At 36.1% G+C, this 13,892-nt stretch overlaps 1 protein-coding gene across 1 annotated transcript; it reads left to right on the top strand.

The window, feature by feature from the left end:
* The first annotated feature begins 52 nt into the window (after window positions 1-52).
* On the top strand, window positions 53-6,567 carry PSMB1 (proteasome 20S subunit beta 1). Its single transcript, XM_032215635.1, has 6 exons — window positions 53-240; window positions 1,940-2,047; window positions 2,854-2,935; window positions 3,890-4,019; window positions 5,619-5,725; window positions 6,254-6,567. The coding sequence occupies exons 1-6, from the start codon at window positions 134-136 to the stop codon at window positions 6,437-6,439; spliced, it is 720 nt and encodes a 239-aa protein (XP_032071526.1). The 5' UTR covers window positions 53-133; the 3' UTR covers window positions 6,440-6,567.
* Window positions 6,568-13,892: the final 7,325 nt, after the last annotated feature.

The raw sequence follows: 13,892 nt of genomic DNA, 5'->3' as shown, positions 1-13,892 counted from the left end.
TCCCGCCTAGTCAGAGGGGGCGCTGTGACGAGTGAGGACGATCGTCGCCGGGTGGCGACATTTTCCGTTTCCGCTCCCACCATCTTGCCGTGAGACAGCAGCAAAGCGGGGAACCGGTGCATTTGGAGCAACGATGTTGTCGGCCGGTGCCTACGCTGAGCCTGTGTTCGGGTTGCCCAGAGAGGTTAAGCAGAACTCTGCGGTGCAGCGTCGCTTCTCTCCATATACTTTCAATGGCGGGTAAGCGCTTCATTGGTCGCGCGCCGGTGTTTTTCTTTGGGTACTTCGTCTCCCTTTAAGACCGATCCTGCCTTTCGACAAAGCATTCATCCCCCACCTGCGGTTTTACTTTCTTTTTCTCATCTCCCTGCGAAGTAGTAAAACAGCAGTTAGTGTTGTTTCCCCCACCCTCAAACTCGAGTTTCTTTCATAATTTTCATAACTTGTTCTATAAACACCTCGCCGTGGCTTCTAACTAAATGGATACAAAGGGTGGTAAAACTCAACAAGATCACAAAGGCTTTACCTGGACGTTAGAAGTAGCAGCAGAGCATAACAAGGTGGGTTTAAGTGATGCATTAAATGTAAGGATTCTTCCAAAGGCGACCCAGAATTTTAAGCGAGGCTTGAATTACCACTAGCGACTGGTTGAAATTATCTTGTGCCAGGGCTATACTTCAGGATTGATTTTCTAAAGGCAGCGCAATTCCCCCCTCCCCCACAAAAAGGCAAACAAAAACTACCCTACATTCTTTCTTTGTGCATTAATATTTGGGCCAAAGAAGCTTCTCTTGGAGAGTGATAACTATTTAGAAATTAGGACTCGGTGGCTAAGATGCTGAGCTTGTTGATCAGAAAGTTCCACTGAACAGAGTGAGCTCCCTTGTCCCAGCTTCTGCCAACCTAGCAGTTCAAAAGCATGTAAAAATAAAAGTGTAAAAATTGGAACCACCTTGGGTGAGAAGGTAACAGCGGTCTGTGCGCCTTCAGCATTTAGTCATGCCAGCCACTTGACCATGGAGACGTCTTCCGACAGTGCTGGCTCTTCAGCTTTGAAACGGAGATGAGCACTACTCCCTAGAGTCGGGAAGGACTAGGATATATGTGTGAGGGGAACCTTTACCTTTAAATAGTTATCACACCAACAGACATTTCTTTGACACAAATGTTAATGCACAAAGTAAAGAATGTAGGATAGTTTTTGTTTGCCTTTTGGAAACTGACTTAATAGTTTTATTTGCAGCAGTGAAGCAGTCCTGCTTCAGATTCCACCTTCATTTTCTTATATGCTGCTTCTTGTTCCTTATCCAGCTTACTTAAGGAACCCCAAATACTAGGAGTTTTAAAACATATGTTTTTAAAAAAGGCAACAGTTTTCCTTAAAAGCTTTCCTTCTTAGTGGGTTCTGTAATTTTTAAATGTAGATAAAAATAATAGGGAAAACTTCCAAATTAATTAATCTAAATCTAAAAGACGGCCTCTTGGGGCATCAGTGTGCAATGTGACCCTGAAATTTCCATCTATGCATACTTGTGGCAAATTGGAAGAACAGTTTCTTATCAACTTGAGGTGAGAAATGGACGCTTAGGACTAACTTTATATAGGACGAGTGTTGGAGAAACTCCCTAATGCTCCTAAACAATAAATGTTTTTGAGACAACCCTCTTATCCCCAGCTCATACTGTGTGCCCATATGTATCATCAATGGGAAGTGTTGCCCCAGCTTCCTCAAAGCTATTGAACCCGGACTGAAGCCATGGATTTTTTTTTTCATTTTATGGCTATGAGCCACTAAGCATAATCCTCCTATGTTTTTGAAAAAAGTAAGAAAATGCACAGCTAAAGCTAAAATACTAAATTTTCAAGGTTTCAGAGTAAATTTAAATGCATGAAGGCTAAACAATTACAAAAAAAATAATTATTATTTTCTTTTGCTTAGGACCATATTGGCAATTGCTGGTGAAGATTTTGTTGTTGTTGCTTCAGACACCCGACTGAGTGAAGACTATGCAATTCATAGCCGGGAGAGCCCTAAATGTTATAAACTGTAAGTTTAAAGTGGTAGATATTTTGATGAGTTTGATACAGATGTAGTCATATCTAGAACAAACCCATTAAAACATCTATTTCTATGTCGAAATACTGAAATTGTGTTAAAGCAATCTGATGTTAAATTGATCTGCTAAATGGAATAATGTTAGATAAAATAAGATGCTTTACTGAAAGCCTGTTTTAATACTTCTGCTAAGATAATGCATTTTTCGGTTACTCCAGATAAAGTGTATTCTTTTATCAGAGGGCTTGAAACTATAGATTTCAGCACCCCTGCACATTCAGCATTGCATATCAAAAATATTATGAAAACTTCATGATGCTGCTGCAAATTTGTTAATTTTGGTCATCATCCAGAATCATTTCAATGACTCAAATAAATAAATGAATGATAGTTGACAATGAATATATAATCAATAAAATTGGTCAAACCATTCCCCCCTAAGCCGTCAAAGTAAATAAAATCACATTGTGTGTCAGTATAATCATATAATGGCATATTCTATATACAGGCACATGTTCACACTTTGTGATCACCTTGCATTAGTGAACACAGATCCTATATGTGTAAAATCATAGCACTTGAGACCAAAGCAAACTTTTAGTTCTAGAATTTTAAGTAGTAAACTTTAATTTCTCCAATGGTTTATAAAAATTTGAACAGGATGAATTGACAGATACTTTTTATATTTCACAGACTGCAGTATGGGAAGAAATATATAAATAAAATAACTCTAGGAAAATGTATTATTGTAGTCTGTCAAAATTATTTACAATCTTATCAATACTGTGTTTATACAGGACAGATACAACAGTTATTGGCTGCAGTGGATTTCACGGAGACTGTCTTACCCTTACTAAAATCCTTGAAGCAAGATTGAAGGTAGGTTATTTTGTATGACTTAGTGTTGGAAGTTGTACTCATTTATTACATTAATTTGATACTTTTAACACTTAAATCTCAGTTTCATCCGTGTACACATAATGAATTCTGTATTTCTGCTTGCTCAGATTGTTACTTAAGTGTTTTTGCAACTTTTTCTGCTAGTGTTAATTTACATATAATTTGCATCACAGCAAACCCTTATAAAAGACCAGAAAATATACAAACAAATGTCTAAAGTTTCTTACTGTCTCTGGAGATTCTTAGTCATCCAGGTCATGATTGTCCCAAAGGTGCTTTTTCAAAAGGCAACTGGACTTAGTTTTTCATAAAACAAAATTCAGTTGCCTTTTGAAAAAGCACCTTTGGGACAAGGTTTCTTACTCTTCTTTTTTCCAAGTTTCATCTTTTATATTTTGTAAACAATCTGGTTTATTATTCTATAAATTGTTAAGAGATCCTTTCAAATTGACATGTAGCATTCAGATGAATATTTCTTTAAGGAAGGTGCTGGAATATATTTCACTTGTATAGTGTTGTTAAAAGATAGTGCAAGCCACAAAATGAATTTGCTGCATTCTTTTTGTTAACCATGATTGAATAAATGAAATATAGTAAGCATGTAATAATGATGATCATGGCTGCTTAAACAGCTTATTGCAAACTTGTATATATGAGCTGAATTTGCAACCAAAATTAGAAATTCAGTGCTAGCTGTAGCAGAAGAAGAAAATTAATCTTCTGCCTTGGAGAGTGTAATATAATAAATACTCAGCCTTATTTGTTTTTTCATTAATGAATTATGTTTTTATTTTTCCTGGCTGCAACAAATGAGTGCTCTTTTTGTTTTGTTTTGTTTTGTTTTTTTCAGTGGCTCTCAGCTTGTTGGTTATTTTTTGTTAGGAACATTTTCAGCAAGAACATTTGCTTACTTCTGTTATAAATATGTTCCAGATGTACAAGCATTCCAATAACAAGACCATGAGTTCAGGTGCAATTGCAGCCATGCTTTCTACAATCCTGTACTCCCGACGCTTCTTCCCTTATTATGTTTACAACATAATTGGTGGATTGGATGAGGAAGGTAAAGTTGTGTTTGAATCCGTGTAAAAGTGCAAGGAAGTAACCTCCCCTGAGATATTGGATAATAGACAACTGGGAAAATAAAGCAATTCTTACAATATAATTCTAAAGTTACTATTTCAACAGTAAAATCTTTATGATGTGAATTGTATTTTAATATGAATATAGCAGTATTTGGTTTAGCACATATACTATAATATAAAGATTATTTAAATTAATTATAGCTGTCCACTATGGTGGACTCTCAGTGCTTCCAAAATATAATGCCGAATGAAAATAATTAAAAACAAAAGGTGGCCTAAACTAAAAACAACCATGAAAATAAAGCATGACAAGTCCACCTCCTGTACATCTCAGATAGTAATTGCATATTTATAAAAGGGTAAATCTTTAGTAGAGCACATGGTTTCACCATAATAGTTTTCAATTGTGGTATAAATCACAGTTGGTGGTTAAAGTGCAGTCCTCTGATGTTAAAACAGATTCATTTGAACTTATTCCATAGTGGAATACATTTTAAATTTTTCGGAAATTAAAATGAAGAAAAACCCACTTTGGATATTTATGTTCAATTTTCAAAGGAAGGGATTTTTTTTGTTTTCTTGAAGAGAGTTCCATCTTTCTAGACATACAGTTCAAACACACAACTCTAAGGTTGGATCAAAAGACAAGCATTCAACAGACAAGTGCAGCTGGCTTTTATCCTCAGCTTTTCTCCCTTGAAAAGCCTCTTCCAAGTTTGAAGCACTCAATGGAGTGTTATGCCCTGCAACAGGCCCAAAGAAGAACTAAACAAGGAACAAAGATTTCCATTTGAATTGTTATATTCACAAGGGCAGATTCAGAATTTTCTTTCTATTCATATGATGATTCCTCTTTGGAACCAATTATTTTTTATTTTGTAAACAAGCAAGAAAATCTAGATCTAAAAGAATAGGTAGAAATATTTAATAATTATTATTGAATAGTAAGCATTTAGTATGCTCTTAGCTATTGTTACCAGTCTTTAATTAAAAAAAAATTGGGGGGAGATCAGTCATTGTGATTACTTATGTTAAAAAAAGAAGCAAAGAGATTCTTCTTGTTTTCATTTCTCCAATTACAGTAAAAATTATGTGGCAAAATTTTGGGAACTACGATACAGACTTTAAATTATACTTTTACATAGTGCAAAAAAAAATTTAGTTCTTTATTTATATCCCTTTCTTGTTGCAATCAGTTAGGGGTAAAACCTATTCATATATGTTGCACCTGTTTAACAGATATATCTGTTAAAAATGCAAGGTTAAATTAAAATTCTGTTTAAACTAAAGTTTGTCTAGGACAGTGTTTCTCAACCTTGGCAACTTGAAGATGTCCGGACTTCAACTCCCAGAATTCCCCAGCCAGCATTCCGGACATCTTCAAGTTGCCAAGGTTGAGAAACACTGGTCTAGGAAACACAAATCTTTCCCATTTGCATTAGATAGTTTAATCTGGTTCATTATTTTGTACTGTGTCCTTGCTTTATTAGTGGTTATCATTTTGAATCAATTTTGTTACATTGTACTTAACTGTCAGGCCCCCTTATTCCAGCATTTGAATGTATTTACTCTTCTAGGGAAAGGTGCAGTATACAGTTTTGATCCAGTAGGATCCTACCAGAGAGATAGTTTCAAAGCTGGTGGATCAGCTAGTGCTATGCTGCAACCTCTGCTGGACAACCAGGTAAGTGTTCTTCCAATTATTGTGCATTTATTGTGCATTGATTATTGTGCAATTATTGTGCATTGATATAGAGATGTCTGGGGCCTTAATTCTAAAATACTTGAGATTATTTGGGAGCTGCTATCAAGTGAAAGGACAATGAAAAGATACATCACCTTAAGCCATAATGTGATTTGTTCATTTTGAATTATATCTTGTGAAAACAACGTATGTATATTTTCAGATGATAGTTGTATTAATGCATCTGAACAGGTGAAATTGTTATAATGCTGAATCATTACTGTTGTAATCAACGCAGTAGACTTGTTCTACCAAGCTATTCTTGGGGGCAATAGGCTGACTCTAAACCGCTTAGAGATGGTTGTAAAGCACTACGAAGCGGTATGTAAGTCTAAGTGCTATTGCTATTCACTATTTAAAATGTGAGGTCTTTGGTGCTCTCTGAGCTTGCTTGTTTTCTTGCAGACATTTCATTACCCTAACTAGGTAACATCATCAGTATTTTAAATGTTTTCCCTTCTTTAAAAGGTTGGCCTCAAGAACATGCAGGGCATGAAACAATTGCCTTTGTCCTTGGAAAAGGCTCTGCAGCTGGTAAAGGATGTCTTCATTTCTGCTGCAGAAAGAGATGTCTACACAGGAGATGCACTAAAGGTCTGCATTATCACAAAAGATGGAATTAAAGAAGAAAGCTTTCCATTGAGAAGAGACTAACCACTGCACCCTTCAAGTTAAAATGCTTGGTCCCTAACAGTCATTTTTATGCAGATTGTTTACAGATAGCATGTTAACATTTGATAAATTAAAATAAGGAATAAAAAACTCCGATGCTTAATTTTTAATGTTTCGTGGTATGTTTAATAAATAGACTTTGGGTTATGTGACTCTAGTTTGTGGACAGAATGTATTTGTTGTACAATCTAAAATTTTATTTGATGCAGGATACAAAGAATTTCTTAAAGGCCACAGGATTCATTTGTTGTGTATTTCTATAGGCAAGCTGGCTGGAATTCTTGAAATTTCAACATTTCTAGAGGTCACCCTGCTTAAAAGTAACTGTGTGGAAGAAGAACTTATATGCATATAACATGCATTTAAAAAAAACAGCAGTTGAGGAACTGTTATTTCTTGGTACCAATTTATTAAAACAAAGAAAATAGATGATGTGTAGTTTTCCTGTTAGCCTTATACAGAAGAAGTAATTTTCCATTGTCTTCCCTCCTGGAATTTTGTTTTAAGCTTCCCTGCCTTGACTAAACCCTGGTATTCCCCACTGAGCTCCTATTTAAGTAGTAATTAGGCCTGACCTTACTTAGCTTCTAAGCATAGATGCCAACCATATGATGCCACTTGCTGAAACTATTGATGGATAATTCCTCTCAAATATTGATTGCATTCTTCAAAAACAATTCAGAAGTTCTTTAGGATATAAGTGCAATGTCTCTACTAAAGTAGTCACATCTTCTAGACTTTTACAAGAGCCTAAATAAAGCTGTGGCTACTATAGTTGGTAGAATAAAGGAAAGGTGCTATGATAAGGTTCAGCACTGCTCTAGAATCATTTTTTTAAAAGCTGCATCATCCCGCAGAATACTGTTGCACTTTCGGAAGTTAAATTTGCACTTTTAAATGCATCTGCCTCTGGTAAATGCAGTGTAAAGGTATTTGTTTGGCTCAAAATATTTTAAGATCTCTAATATACATGTCTTTCCCATGAAATACACTCTAGGTAAATTAGAAAGATTAAAATAAAATGATTTTTCCCCTAAGGTTAATTATTCAAACATTGCTTTCTAATGTGCAGTTAAAACGTTCAGCAAACTATGATACGGTGCCAGGAGTGTCTGCAGAAAAGGCAAGGTTTTGTAAAAGCAATAAAACTTGTATAATTTCACCATAAAGCAAGCTCCATCCCTTACATACTGGGAAGCAATGTGATGAAGCAAATACAGAAGGAGTAGACTTTGCATTTGTGATACTGCAGTGTGTATTTCTTCATTTGCCTTTTCTTCTTCCACTCCCCAGATTTCCATGTACAGTAGAACCTCTGGTTACAACCATAATTCGTTCCATAACTTTGGTAGCAACCTGATTTGGTTGTGACCCAAACTGAATTTTGGAAATTTGGCACTTACAAAAAAATGGCGCAGAAGGAGAAATTGGCTGCAAAAAACCCCCAAAACAATAGTGAATTTTTTGGGTTGGAATCTGATTTGGTTGTGACCAGAGGCTCTACTGTACAATATCTATCTTACTCAGTCTCTTGCTTTGAAATTGTTCCAAAATATTTTTATAAATAATCAGCAAACTTCTGATTATGTGATCAAGGTGCCTGTCACCTTTGGTAATCTATTAAGGAATATGGATATAAGCAACCTGTTGTTGCCTAATTGCTAATTGTAGCTAAACCATGCATGGAAACAGCTGCAAATTGGCAATAAAGGTCATGCTATTTGTGCAGAAGAACTCCAAATTAAGTGTGTAGCAACTCCAAACAAAACTGGACAACTGGTCTGAGTGCCATCACTTATCGTTGTTGATAATATTGGGCTAGATTAGGCAACTGGCAACATTGCGACCTGTGGACTCCCAGAATTCAAGAGCCAAAATGCATAAAGTTACCATAGTTGGTCACTGCTAGGCTAGATGGTTCTTTATTTAACAGGAAGGACATCTAGTGCATTTCTGCTTTTGTAAGTAAAATATGAATGAAATTCATGTATCTTTTGCCTGGAACTTCGACTTACGTTCTCCTATGATACTGTACATGAAAAAAGAGAGTAAGATCTGTGCCTTTCTGAAAAGGTGATTCTTTCGTTAAAATTGGAAACCAGGCCTTCTGTTCTAAAAAGATGGCTCATCTGAAGTTAATCTGAAGATAATCTGATTTAAAATGAATGTGTATTTCATGCATATGGCATGGCAGTTTCACTTGTTCATCTAGAACGATGAAGGTGTTGAACAGTCTGAGCTGTTTTTACACATTGCCATATCTTAAAACCATTATGAAAAAAACCCGGATTTTTCTTCCTTTGGTTAAAAGTGACAGATGAGAAAATTCTGCGTTCACCATATTCTTTGCCTTGTGTTGCTGCTCAAGGACAGTTGCTTTTCTTCCAAAGGGTTTGGCAAAGCTTTTGCATTAGTGGCCATTAGGTGGCAGCATTGTTATTTTATAAAGTGAAGCGGTCCTATGATTAAGAAGCATGGAAAATCTTTCTGAATGGTAGTTATCTAAACATATGATGAAAATTTAATATATTATGCCCCTATATCACTATTAATGCCACCTTAGGCAGGTATTTCAATAATATGAGAATATTTGTCTTAGCATGAAGCTCTTATCAGGAGAATATAGGTGGTATCTTTATTTTTCATAGATAGTAATCACAATGATGTGATATAAATACAATATTGCCTTGAATTGCTACCAGTCAGTTTTATTTGGTGAACCCAAGTTTGAATATGGCAATGGAAGTCCGAATTTCTTTCTCCCTAAATATGTATGATTTTATCCCCATCTGCCATACATTATCTTACTAATACCAGTATGTCTAAATACTAAAACGTAGATTTTCTAACCTTTCCTTTCTAGCCTTTTATATCTTATTCTTTTCCATATGATATCATTTGATGATTTGGAGAAACCCAGAACTGAGTGCAGTACTTCAAATATGTATATTGGGTTTTCTTCCCCAGCCTGCTTTTCACTTGACTAGTTCAAGTGCTTTGTGTACATTGTAAAAATAAAAGAAAAATAAAATCAAGGTGCTAGGAAGAAAAATAGGTAAGGGAAGAGCTTTTCCAAATGATATAGTAAACTCCAATGGACCTAATCTAATATATAGTATTTTTAAAGTTGGTTCATGTTCACCAGAATAGCACCAGGATTTTTGCTAAGTGTCGTCTATCATGTCTGAGATTAATCAGTTTCAGCTCTGGCACATTTCCCCTGCATACTAAATTCTGCTGTTAGGATCACCGTGTGTGTGTCTTCTTTCATGCAAGAGTTTAGGCAACATTCAGGAGTTACCTCTCCAGCACCTTGACTAGGGAGAAGCCTTTGTCCCATCAGATGTTGCTAGTCTCCACTTCCGACATCACTTTCCATTGTTCCTGGTTGAATTTACGATGTTATAATTCTGAAACGTAGGCAGAAATGTGCCAGAGCTGAAACCGATTAATCTCAGACATAGAAGACACTTAGCAAAAATCCTGGTGCTATTCTGGTGAATATGAACCAACTTTAAAAATACCATATATTAGATTAGGTCCATAGGAGTTTACTATATCATTTGGAAAAGCTCTTCCCTTACCTATTTTTCTTCCTAGCATCTTGAATTTATTTTTCTTTTATTTTTACAATGTACACAAAGCACTTGAACTAGTCAAGTGAAAAGCAGGCTGGAGAAGAAAACCCAATATACATATTTGAAGTACTGCACTCAGTTCTGAGTTTTCTCTAAATTCATGCAATTACTCTAACAATCATGTCTTGTGATTTCCCCCCCTCTAAAAAAATAAATAAAAGTTCACTGTGAACCATGCCATGAAAAGCTAGGCTCTAATATAAATTAGAATGAGCAATCCTTCCAGAGGTTGCTGTATTATACCTCCTCCCAGTCCTAGCCAAACAGTCAAGGATAAGGTTCCCTGATAGGTTTAAATCCACATTTTTAACACAACTGAATAGCTGGATGCTATGTGAAAGGTGAAAGTGCCAAATGCATAGCATTTCCTAATCTAATTTCTTCTAATTCTCATTGGCTGGGAATTCCAGCAATTGCGGCCTAATGCAGTACCAAGAGGAAGGTGGGACTAAACTTGATTAGAATAAGACGTCATACAGGTGGTCTTCATTTAATGATCACTCATTCAGTGATCTATGATGGTGCTGAATGAGTGGTACATGCAATGGATCCTCAAAGATGTGGCCATCTCATCTGTGGTCATGTGATTGTGTTCTGGGTATTCAACAACCAGTCTGCACTTCCAACTATTATAGTTTCCTGCAGTCATATGATTTCAGTTTATGATCTTTTCTGCTGGCTTGCCATAAGCAAAGTCAATGGGGAAGCTAGCAGGAAGTTGCAAGCTGCATGAGACCAAGTTATGTGATGGTGCAGTGGTTAGAATGCAGTATTCCACGCTAATTCTGCCAACTGCCAGCAGTTCAATCCTGAGAGGCTCAAGGTTGACAGCCTTCCATCCTTTTGAGGTGGATAAAATGAGGACCCAGATTGTTGGGGAAAATATGCTGACTCTGTAAACTGCTTAAGAGAGGGTTGTAAAGCACGGTGAAGTGGTATATAAGTCTTAAGTGTTGGTGCTATTGCTACTTAACAGCAACCAGGACTACATGAAATATGTATACCACATTTTGCCAACCTGTTATCACAAGGTTTTTCCACTTACAATTGTGTCAATAATTGTCATATAATGGTGGAGTTTTCAGTGCCAATTAGTGTTGTAAAATGAGCGCCACACATACAGCCATCAAAACACCTTAAATTGAGAGAGAATGACTGGTCCATGGTTATCCAGCTGCCTTTGTACCTGTGGTGGGACTAGAGCTCACAGTTTCCAGCCTGATGCCTTAACTATTACATCAAACTGGCTTATTGAATATTGCTTACCTAATTTAATTATATGTTGGTCCCTTGTAAATGCAAATCTATGAAGCTTTCAGTTCAACAAATTGGGAAAGGCTGGTATGCATATTTCAGAGACATCTTTTTGCAATTCATACGGTCATCTTTTTGCCTGATTTTGTTTTATTGTGGTAAAGATCTATTTATCACACACTATTTATTAAGAAGATTGGAAATTAACACTTGCTGCTGTTCATAAAGACTTAAACATAACAAACTCCATCACCTAGTAATGTCCTTTCTCAAACAAGCTCAGCCATTATGATCAAACAGCTAATAGCCCCTGAATTATTGAAAGTTCAGCAGCTCATCTATTCTATGTAAACACCAAGGAAGTCATATTCTGGACCAGAGGATTCAGAAATCCCCCATTTTAATTGGATAATGAGTTTATTTTTTGTTCGTGGATCATCTTCCTAAGTAGGCCATCTGGTATAGAAATCATACAATGCTCTTTCACGTTTGTATCATGTCAACCCACAGAGATATCCAATTTTAATCCTAAGTAGTTTTCATTCAAACACATAAATGTTCAGTTATCAGTGCACAGTTTAGAATCTCAAAAAGAGCTTACAATTATCTTTGGCCATGTTCTCATTGTCAGTTGCGAATTGGATGTTCTCAGAAGAGCTACTGAAACCAATTTGCTTTTACTGCATAACATATCCTTGATCCTAAGTTTAAGTGTGTGGTTTTCAAGCATTATTCTGAGGAAATAAGTTATGTACAGGATTAAACATGGTTCCCATATTTTGTGTAACTTTAATGAAAGTCTTACAATATACCTGTCTTTATGATACCCAGAAGCCTACATTAGGGCTTCAGTACAATACCAGCTGACAATTCAATCAGGAGCCTATTATCTCTTTTCCACATAGGTTAACATTTATTTCTAGATATAAATGGGAAGAAGGAAACATGAATACTTTAATGTAGTCTTTGAAAGCCATAGTTACCACAAATGGGGAGGCAATGACCACTTTAAATTTGATCCGAAAACAATCCAGAACAATGAATGGGTTAATTTATGCTCTTCGTTGTTCAATATTCCTCAGAGTTTTGTGGTTCATTCTGCGGGTGGGAATTTTTAAGTTTAGCCCAGTGTGCAGTTTGCCATTTAGCTAATAAGATTTCGGTATGCCAGAAGGTGGACTCCTGCTCTGTCTTTCTCTCTCTCTCCCTACCTCCCCCTCCTCTCTCCCTGAAGGTGTATTTGTTTGCTAACTGAGCAAACAGTTATAGTTTAACCCTGCCATAGTAGCAGCAATCCCTCTGCTAGCTAAATCTGAATTAATCTGGACTAATATTAAATGTAGCTTCAGGGAAAAAAAACCTCCACCCCTATATGTTTGTGTCATTTTGACAATAAATGAATGAATATATGTGATCATAAAAATCAACCGTAACGATGATTGTTGATGGGGAAAATACCTAAATTTTTAATCCATAGTGGTGTGGTATCTTTAACTCCAACTCAGTTTGTTTGATATTTAGGAATCACCTTGTAATGCATATTCAGTTACTCTTCCTGTTCCATTCCACATTAATGGCATTCATACATAAAGCACACTTCTAAAAAACCTCACATAAAACTGCCTTTACTTTTTTTTTCAACTTCATTTTTAAATAAGGTTCTCAAGGCAAGTCTTTTACAGGATAGGATAGTTAGAATTACAACCTGCTTGATCTCAGCTCTAGAATGAACATTTTTTGAAAGCCCTTTTTCCAGATTTATCACACACAAAAACCATTTTCTATTTGAATGTACATTTGGTTCAGATTATTTTATATCAGATCAGATAAGTTTTTCTTAAATGGTGGTGGTTTGTCACAATTGATCTGTTGCTTGCCATATTCGAGGCAGAAAACTTGATTTGCCTGTTCAATAGTGGCAATAGTTAGTTCCCTGACTAATAGCTCCTGTCATCTGCTATCAGATCCTTTCCAATACCGTGATAAATGCCTCTGAGATGGCACTGATAGAGACTGAAATCTTCAATTTCCAGAGCATGTCCTATGTTACTGAATCATGTTTCTTTCTCTGTAGTTGAACATACATTTAGAGCATAATCTTGTGTATACAAAGTTGTGATAACTACTGATTCAAATGAACTGAGAATGGGAGGTAGAATGCACCATCCTTTGAATCTGTCATGTTTCCACAGTAGAGGCCTCCTCCTCCTCCCCTCAGACTTCCTCTATATATTTTTTTCTTAGAAATAGTAAATTGAAGTGATTTCAGTCTCATAATAAATCTTAATATGGGAGGATGTGATCCAAACATGCAGAAGATTAAATGGAAACCAGAGCTCTGAACTACCCTATACAATGACTATGGAAGGTATTAAAAGTTACCGGAAATGACACTACCCCCCCCCCCTCCGTGTCCTTCAGATCCTGGTCAGTTTTGATCTCTATCTCTACCATCATTGAAAATAAGATGTTTTTCTAATTTGAAGGGATTTGGGGGGGAACTTGATATTGCCTACATGCCAGTAACAAAAGCTATTACCGTC

The sequence above is a fragment of the Thamnophis elegans genome, chromosome 4 (genome assembly GCF_009769535.1).
Source record: "Thamnophis elegans isolate rThaEle1 chromosome 4, rThaEle1.pri, whole genome shotgun sequence".
NCBI classification, from domain to species: Eukaryota; Metazoa; Chordata; class Lepidosauria; order Squamata; family Colubridae; genus Thamnophis; species Thamnophis elegans.
The sequence above is the reverse complement of the archived record's forward strand: the minus strand, read 5'-3'. Positions and strand labels throughout refer to the sequence as shown.